The sequence below is a fragment of the Arachis ipaensis genome, chromosome B04, assembly GCF_000816755.2.
Source record: "Arachis ipaensis cultivar K30076 chromosome B04, Araip1.1, whole genome shotgun sequence".
NCBI classification, from domain to species: domain Eukaryota; kingdom Viridiplantae; phylum Streptophyta; class Magnoliopsida; order Fabales; family Fabaceae; genus Arachis; species Arachis ipaensis.
In genome coordinates this window covers 92,381,331-92,391,022 of record NC_029788.2, presented here as the reverse complement: position 1 = coordinate 92,391,022, position 9,692 = coordinate 92,381,331, and the positions used below count along the sequence as shown (strand labels likewise).

At 32.6% G+C, this 9,692-nt stretch overlaps 2 protein-coding genes across 10 annotated transcripts; both read left to right on the top strand.

The window, feature by feature from the left end:
• On the top strand, positions 830-4,782 carry LOC107636741 (isoliquiritigenin 2'-O-methyltransferase-like). Of its 9 annotated transcripts, none has more exons than XM_021121326.1 (8): positions 830-1,927; positions 2,251-2,323; positions 2,620-2,764; positions 2,902-2,935; positions 3,044-3,123; positions 3,226-3,335; positions 4,079-4,321; positions 4,583-4,782. In XM_021121326.1, exons 5-8 carry the CDS (start codon positions 3,069-3,071, stop codon positions 4,586-4,588), a joined length of 414 nt encoding a protein of 137 aa, XP_020976985.1. In that variant the 5' UTR covers positions 830-1,927; positions 2,251-2,323; positions 2,620-2,764; positions 2,902-2,935; positions 3,044-3,068; the 3' UTR covers positions 4,589-4,782. The 9 variants fall into 9 exon arrangements, with proteins under 9 accessions (XP_020976985.1, XP_020976982.1, XP_020976984.1 ...); XM_021121323.1 differs by having other exon boundaries at positions 2,604-2,764; XM_021121325.1 differs by lacking the exon at positions 2,251-2,323.
• On the top strand, positions 6,760-8,611 carry LOC107636742. Its single transcript, XM_016340235.2, has one exon. It carries the CDS (start codon positions 7,003-7,005, stop codon positions 8,497-8,499), a length of 1,497 nt encoding a protein of 498 aa, XP_016195721.1. The 5' UTR covers positions 6,760-7,002; the 3' UTR covers positions 8,500-8,611.

The following is a 9,692-nucleotide window of genomic DNA, read 5'->3' as shown; positions in this document are numbered from 1 at the left end:
AAACCCTATGTAATTCCAAATATCTCTTCCAGATAATTCGTTAAGTTTTGGATTAGTAAAGGCTTCTAATAAGAAGGAATTCAACCAGTTTTCGAAAATTTCTTTTTCATTCTTTTTACAGTCTAACTCGAGCATTCTCTCTCCTTCCATCGAGCCATTTTTAATTGTTTAAAAAGCATTGTAACTTCTTCTAATTTTTCTTCAATATTCATAATTTTAATGGTGGTTTTACTTTTAAATCTGTTATGTTGATTATATTTTGAAAATTTTCTTCTTTGGGATTTTCTTTTTCCTTATTTCTTTGAAATTTTATAGATACTAATATTTCTTCAAGCATATCTACTATAGAATTTAATTGTGGGTTAAAAGTATGATAAAGATGTGGGGAATCATTTCTATGGTAACATTTCTTAGAAATTCCGTGTGAAAAATAAGTTTTTTCAGGTTTTTGAAGTCCTTCAATAAAACTTATGGTAAAATAAAGATTTTGTGAAAAATCATTTTGTATTGATTTTAAGAATTCGGTGTCATTATAGTTAACATTAGTTAAAATCATTAATTTTTGATCTATTAATTTTGATAACTTAATTATTTCTTCTCTTAAATCTTCTAATTTACTTTTTTCCATTAAGTGACGCTTTTCTTTGTGAAGAGCTACGGTTTTAAGTAAAAAGTGTGGCTTTAGAAAGTGTAGTTTAAGTAAGTAAATCTTTAAATCTGTACAGATTTAGATCTGTACCATATAATTTTCTTAATATTTTTGAGCTATTACAACATATAATGTAAGTAACCCTTAAAAAATGTTGTCTAAAATGGTCAAAAACAACATTTAAAATTTGTTGCAAAGAAATAAAATTATTGCAACTCTTTGTTAACCAACATGCTGCAAACATTCTCTTTGATCAATTTAAGATACATGTAAAAAAGCGTTGCTTTATAAATTAAATAGGCAACATTTATAATACTTATCTATTTTACTTTCTAAGAGTTGCCTTTAAATGTTTAATAAACTTCCCAATCTAAGTGTTGTCTAAAGTTTTTTCACTAAATTTTTTATTTTATTTCTTTTTTAAAATTACTCTTTTCCTCCTGAACTCAACCAAAAACAAGAAAAGAACCACAAAATACATCAAGCAATAATTGATTCATCACATTCCTGACTACCATGCATTACTTAGAAACAAAACTCGAACCATACCATTTCAGAATCAAAATCCCAACCCTAACTCAATTTTCCCCTTTAACGACATTGACGCGCGTTCTGCATTCCTCTCTGCTCGTCGTCGTCGTGTTCATCACTGCTTAAGCTCGCGCCATGTTCTACTTTGCTTGTGCCGTATTCTTTTGCTCGCATTGCGTTCTGCTATAGTCTGATCTGATATGTTCTTCTACCCGTGCCGTTCTGAAACTTCTGCTCTTCTCCGCCATTTTGAAATCTCTTCTCCACTCCACCGTTCTGAAACCTCTGCTTTGCTCCGCCGTGGTGCCGTGCTCTGTCCACGCAGGCGAGTCGACAACTCTCTGTCGTTCACCTCTTCCTCTCAAGCCTCTCGCCTTGGTCCTCAGGCATCTCTTCCTTGAAGGCGCCGTCGTCCTTGAAGGCTTGCATAGATCTCTCAGGCATGACAAAAATTTCTTCCAAATTTTACATAATTAATTTGGTTGAATTGTTGAAATAACAAAACTATTCAGAGACTTGTTTTCTACTTTTTCTTCTTTAGTGTTCCATGGTCCACACTTCAATCCCGCGCAATCAAGCCATTTTCTCCACTTCTTAATTTGAAGCCTTGAAAAATGAATATCCAGTGAATCGCCTCACTCGTATTTTTTATTCATCATTGAATATTAATATAAGTTAATAAATAACAATTTTTATGTGTGTGTTTCGCTGTCCAGGTTAGAGTTGGGAACATCATTGAAAAGCAAGGTTAGGTTTTGCCTTTTGAGTTCATTCATTAGTTAGTTTCTTATTTAGATGTTCAATTGGTTTGCCCTGCGTTGCTCTGATTCCGGGGCTTTGAGGTATTCCTTCATTTGAAATTGAATATTGTTTATCCAAAGTCACTCACCTCTTTTGACTTTGTTGTTAACCTCTTTTGACTATTGTAACAATTTTATGTATATTTGTTAGTTCTACTGCTATAATCAGAGAGTATAGGTTTTGTAAGTGCTTGTTTGGATTTGTTTGCATGCTTCTGATTGTTATTTGATGTATGAGTTATATAGAAAATAAATTTGGCTGAAAATTAGATTGCAGAGTTGATGACTTACTTTCAATATTGACATGGTCATTTATGGAAAGTAGAACAGCCTTTGCTTTTAGGTTCTTATTAGTATTCTGCACTTTACTTGTTCTTTGGCTGTAGATTGTTGCCGTAGTTCACATTGTTTTTTCAATAGTTTCAGTAGTTTGTGGTTTAAACCATTATTGTTATGCTCTACATGTTTCTTCTGTTTTTTTTTTCTTTTTTCCTTTTTTTAGACAAGGACTTAATTTGAATAAATTGTCATTTTCATTTATTTGTAAATTAAAGAAAAAGTATGATGTTATTCATATACTAGATATAGATCAATCTGTGGTACTAATTGCACTACTGAAACAGCTATACTATATCTTAGGGAGCTTCTATTTTGTGGACACTTGTTGTTGAAGTATTGATATTATCCCTATGAAGTGTGAACTATACTTGGGCATGAGCTCTTTCTTTAGAGGGAGCTGAGTCTTGTAGGATGGACAATGTAAACAAGCTTCCTTAAACTGTAGGTAAAGTTGTCTTCTAATATCTAGTAGCTAATCTTTCATTGAAAAAAAAAAAAAAACAAGCAGATAAATGTGATTGGCTTGCCCAGTACAACACTTAAATGATTAAGTTTTTGTTGGATGAACTCATGCCCTGCCAGGATGAACTCATCACAAATCTTAATGGAAATGAAGGCATGCATATATTACTCCCTCTGTTGTTTTTGTTGTTTGGTTGATGTTAATAGTCTATAATTTAGTACTAACTGGAATTTTTCACCACTTATTGTATTACTGATTCAGATGATATTGGATCAAGGGGATTAGAATGCTGGCGGCTACTGAGATGCCAAATCATGGAAAACAAGCTTGTGTAATTCCTGGTAATGATCTTATTTAAGTTAGATTTTTGTTTTACATTTGTAATCATATTGAAATCGGTACTTAACTAGGGGTGACTGGCTCAACTTGACTAAAATTTACAGGTTTGCCGGATTTTACTGAAGTTTATAGCTTTATTGGAAGCATTTTTTATCCTGACACTAGAGGCCATGTTCATAAGCTGCAGGAAATGGATCCTATAAATTTTGAAACTGTAAGTTGATACAACTTATATTATGATTGGAATCATTCATGAGCTCTTCATGAACCACCAAGGCCCTCAAATGTCATCAGTATTTGGTAAAGCTACGGTAACATTTATGAGAGTTGTGAACTAATTTAATCTTCCAAGTGTATTTGTTGGACAACTTATAACTATAGCCCCAACTATATCTATCTTTCTGATGAATTAAAGCAGTTAGTGCAATTTGACTTTCAATGAGGTTTTAAATGCAGTTGTCAGCATAATGATCATTGCTGTTTGATATTCAAACTTGATTATGCTGTTTTATATACCTCATAACTTGTTCATATATGCCTATGATGATATGCAAAATGGATAAGAGTATAAGTTAGCTACCATTTTCAAGGTCAAAATATCAAAACAAGTTTTCCTTTTCAGAACTGCCTGCAATCTTTGTCAAAGAAGATCTGGTGATTATTTTTATGTTCAATGAGTCAGTGGAAACCTTTATTAAGTTTAGTGAACAAGTTAGAGAACTAATTGTTTTTCAACTAATAAAATTGGTTTTCAAGATTTTTCAACAAGAAAAATAAGAATGCTATATATTCATCAACTATTGAAATATATCTGATAAGAATTATAACTAGCACTATATTTCAATAAGAAAAATAAGAATGCTATATATTCATGAAAAGTGATAATTTTGTTTGACTATATTTCAACTATAATTTATACAATGATAAATCACGATGCTAATGATAAAATTGTGGCAGGCTGCTTGTCATAATTGGTCAAATGAGAAGTGCCTAACAGTGCTGAAAAACTGTTATAAAGCACTTGAAGAGAATGGAAAAGTGATTATCTTTGAGATGATCATGCCTGAAGAACCAGATTTAAGCAATTCCTCTAAGCTTGTCTCTATTGTTGACAATTCTATGTTCCTTCATGCTGGAGGCAAGGATAGAACAGAGAAAGAATTTGGGAAGCTAATCAAAGACGATTTCTTTTTCGGTTTGGTATGCTTCTAGTTTTGCTGTGCAATTTTGTTATTTATTTGTTTTGAACTTCGGTTTGGTTCTTCAATTTGTCAAACTGGTTGAAACTAAAATCAAATTAAGAAACACTGAACCCTATCATTATTTTCAGTTTTAGTTTTGACAAGAACTCCTTGCACTATTATTTCAATTTCAGTTTCTTCACTTTTTTTCTGATATCTTCTGCCATTCATTCATTTTTTAATGATAAGTTGTTCATTTTTTGTTGTGTATTATTTGCAGATTTAGCATATGGGACAAGTCAAGCATGGATATAAAATATGCAAGTAGATTGACGTCTTTTTGACAAATATTAATTACTATTTTGTTATGACAATTATTGTCAAACAAAAATTTTATTATTTTGTTGAGAATTATTGACAAATATGTATTTGAAATATTAATTGAACCTTTTAATATCTATTTTAATTAGAACTTTATTATTAGTTATTTTGTTTCTTTTCTAAATTTTTTCTATTGTACACAAATTTACTTATTAATTAAAATGATTATACATGTATGACAAAATTCTATTGTGAATTTTTTTTTGTAGTTTTACTACAAAAGCAACTTTTACTTTTGTCAAAAAGACAACCCTTCTATTAGTTGTATATTTTGAATATTAGACAACACTTGTATAAGTTGCATATCTAAAAGAAAAGGCAACACTTGTATAGGTTGCATATCCAAAAGAAAAGGCAATGCTTTTAAACGTTGCATATTCATAACTAATAGGCAACACTTTAAAGTATTGCAAATTCAAACTTATAAGCAACACGTAAAAGGGTTGCATTTTATTGCAAATAGACAACACTTTTTAATAGTGGCCAAAATATAAGAGAAAAGACAACACTGAAAAAGTGTTGTTTCAAACACACCTTTGAAGTGTTGTTGTTTTTCAACCAAAAGCAATACTTACCAAGTGTTGCTCTCAAAAGCGTTGCTTTTGAAACAAAAAAGTGTTGCCTTGATCTAAGGCAACGGCTGCATATGTAACGCCACCCAAAAACGTTGCCTTAGGTCCAAAAGTGTTGCCATAGATCAAAAGCAACCTTTTGTCAGCCTTTAGACAACACTTTTTAAATGTTGCCTCAACCTAAAAATGTTGTAGTGTACAGTGTCAACACAAAGTATTTCCGTCAATATTTCACCTATTAAATAGCATATAAACGAATGATGACTACTCCAGTTATGCATAAAAAACTAAGACAAATTTTAAAATCTTAGCGGTATAATATACAAAAATTACTAATAACATTTTAAAAAAACTATTAAACCAACTCATAGTTCTTTAAGTTGACAATTTTGGCAAATAAATTTTTCTTATCCAATAGTTTTATACGAGAGTCTTGGTTATAGAACAACCAACAAAAATACTATACAAAACTAATTTTTTTTACTATTCCAATTGTTTCGGTAATCTATCGATTTTTTTCTACATGTTCAAAATTATCTAAAACAAGATTCTATCATTTTTTTATAATAAATATTACTTCAACTTTCTCTTTTATATCTTCATTTTTTATTTTGTTGATATGTGTGTGACCGCTCATTATTTTAATATTTTCATTGCTACCATAATTAATTTATGTTCATATTTAGTTTTTAACACCGACATTCTATTCTAAATAACATAGCTGGTCTAATTGCAATACAATAATTTTTTTTAGAATGTTAGGAGACCAGTAAATTTTGTAATTTATAGCTATTAATTAGTCATAATTGGTGTTTTTAATAGTGTGAGATTTTATCCAATGATATGACATTACTTACTTTTCTTTTACTGATTAAGTGTTGACCAAATTTTAATAAAAATACTGGCTCTTAGGCTTTCTCCTTTTTTTTTTTATGTTAAAGATATTTTTTATTGCATATCAAATCAAAACACTCATCCACTTTGAGCAACTGTTTGTATCGAAAAGTGTTTAAATAATATTGCATTTAGTAAAAGGTTACTTGTAACTAAAAAACATATTTATACTATATAAAGAGATAGATAAAGCTATGTTCTCTGAACCCAGCTCATCAAAGTTAAATTAAAAATGCAGTTAGATTGAAATCGACGGATCGGATAAACTTTTAATAAACACATTAAACTTATTCATTCTGTAGAAACCAGAAAGCAACGGTGTCTTATGGGCTATGACATATAATTAGCATTAGGTTATTTTTATAGCTACAAGTAACTAGATTTAAACCTTGGATAATGCAATAATAGTTCAACAACACATGGCACCTCACCAAAATTTAAATGTGTTTGGCCACATGAAAAAATTGCATCATTCCTCGTTGCCAGTAACAATTATATGACCATAATAGGTGTTTCTAACTTAATATGAACAATACCGCACTGTATACACGTGTGACGTGTCTCTTCAAAAGTATTCACAACATTCCCCGCGGTTTATCCTCTCTATTGCTACATTCTCCGCCATCCTTAATTTAATTACATGCATGCCCCCAACAACATGCATTAACCCTTTGATTTTTAGTTTCTTTTTTTTTTTTGAAACCCAAGCCATCCCAAACCCTAAAATTAAAGAAAGAAAAACAAGAAAGCCATGAGTGAACAATATTGAAAAATATTGATTAAAATTTGTTGGTTTCTTTCTAAACAAATGCGGAAAGGATATATGTAGAAGGAGCTTCGACACAAAGCACACATGGTCGTCATCCAAACCGCCACCATGTCTACGTGTCAAGGGGCGAACCTCTGCTTCCTCTTCTTCCGTGAAGAGGAGCCACCGCCGTCCGACACCCTCGGCGTCCTCGCCTTCGACACAGCCAAGACCATGTGTCGCCTCGTCTCCCTCTACAAATCCCTTTCCGACGTGGAAATCCTTAAACTCCGTCGCCACGTCATTAGGTCCAAAGGGGTAACCTACCTGAACTCACAACAAGAATGTTTCCTCCTCAACCTCGCCTGCGCCGAGCGCCTCGAGGATCTAGACCACGCCGCAGCCACCATGTCCCGTCTCTGTACGAATTGCACCGACGTGGGGCACAGGAGCTTTGAAGTGGTCTACGCGAACATGAAAAGCTCTGGCGCTGGCTTGGATGCGAGGAAATTAGAATATGGAACCAAGAATGTGGAGAAGGTGATTGAGAGAATGGAGAGGCTGGTTTCCACTACAAGAAATCTCTACACGGCTATGGAATCTTTGTCGGAAATGGAACTGTCCGAGAAAAAGATACAACGGTGGAGATCCTTAAGGTCCAACCATGGCCTCATGGTGAAAGTGGAATGCTTTGATGACAGGATCGAGTACCATAGGAGGCAAGTGCAACATTACAAGCAAGTTTCCCTTTGGAACCAAACATATGACAAGGTTGTTGGCCTCATGTCTCGCATCATCTGCATCGTTTACGCAAGAATTTGTTGCGTGTTTCGGTCTTTGATCATAGCTGGTGGTAGAAACAGAAGGAATCTGGAGAATTATTATTGCCTCCTTATTCACCGTGAGTTATACATGTCAAATGTTAACATATACAATAATATGGACGAACGTTTCAAGAGGAGGAGGAAGCAACAGAAGAATAATCCTTGCCTCGCGTTCAAGAAAATAAGTGCCATCAAATTTCCTAACCGCCATGTTCCGCCGCGTGCTGCTACAGCGAACGGTGGTGGTGGTGGAGGAGGAGGAAATGGTAAGAATAATAAGACTATTTTAGCAAAAAATAATAAGGTCCTGAGGCTTGCACCTCCGACCACAGTCGGAGGCTCAGGGCTTTCGCAGCGGTATGCGAACATCATATTGTTCATGGATCGTTGTATGCATGCCCCGGTGGCGATCGGGGAAGAAGCACGCGTTGCGCTCTATGAGATGTTGCCAGAGAGGCTGAAGATGAAGTTAAAGGCGAAGTTAAGGAAGCAACGGATGGAATGGGAGAATTGTGAGAAAGGGACGGACAGCCACCTGAAGGTGGCAGCACAATGGCGCGACACGGTGGAGGAGGTGATGGATTGGTTGTCGCCATTGGCGAACGACACGGTGAGGTGGCAGACAGAGAGGCACCTAGAGAAGCAAAAGTACGACATGAAGCCAACGGTTTTGTTGTTGCAAACTTTGCACTACTCGGATTTGGAGAAGGTTGAAGAGGCGATTGTTGATGTGTTGGTTGGGTTGAGTTGTATATATTGGTACCAAAAGGAATGGTAGTGTATTATGGGGATGACACTATTAGGTTTTAAGGAAGTGTTAATCGTATCATGAAGATGGTAAAGGAAACAATTATATTTTCTCTTTCTATATATTTATTCATTCATTTATTTCACTTTTTGGCTTCTTTAATTTGGAGTTTCTTGGGATTTATTTCATTTGGGTTTATTTCTTTATTTATTTTTATCACTTCTATTCATTTCTTGAAGATGATGAAAAGTGTAATAAGAACATTTGACTAACGTGATATATGTATGTATATGTAGAATTCTGTGTACAGTTTATATATTGCAAAAAGGAAAGGAAATATTTAAAAGGAATTATGGAGGGCAAATAATGAAGTATTATTAATAACTCTAGCACTACTTAGATGAAATTAATGAATTTTAGATTTTGTGTTAAGCACTCTTGTAGTTTGCCTTCCTTATTCATGTTGGAGAATTGTAGCAGTTACTAATTGCGGGAACAGTATAATATTTCACTGAAACCATTCGAATGTGTTACCCGATCCTTTTTTGTTTCATCTTTTTCTATCACATATTCATTGATGTTGTTTTATTTAAAATTTATTAAATATATCTCTTTTTTGTTTTCCTTTTTATAGTGTTGCCTAATTTATTTTCAAGCTATTCATGTGACCTTGATTTTCTCATCTGTAAAGATGTAATCGAGTCGGATTGATTCGTGTTTAAGAGAAAAATATATCCTAGCCAATTAAAATGTAATTGAGTTGGTTTAGATTGGGTTCAATATTTTTCTTTAGTGTTTACTACTGATAAATATGGAGGCCACTCAGATAAAGACGCCTAAAACGTCTTTTTTTTAAAGATGTTTTCATGTTGTGTATTAATTGGTTTCTGTATAATTTATTCGGTGTTCCTCATCACATATTATTAAATTCTTCAAAAGATTTTCTTTCCAAAAATAATAAAAAATATTTAATTTAGACTAAAACAAAAAAGGTAATAGATTAACTATTAGATTTTTTTTAAAAGATTATTTACATAAAAAAATATATCACATTCATCAATATATATATATATATATATAAGCTCTTAAAAAATTTTATAAATAAAAAAATAATTAATTTTATACGTATAATATATAAAATAATTACTATATTATTATTATATTATAGATTAAAATTTACTAATTTAAATTTTGTTTTTATTTTTAATATAAGCATTAGAAAT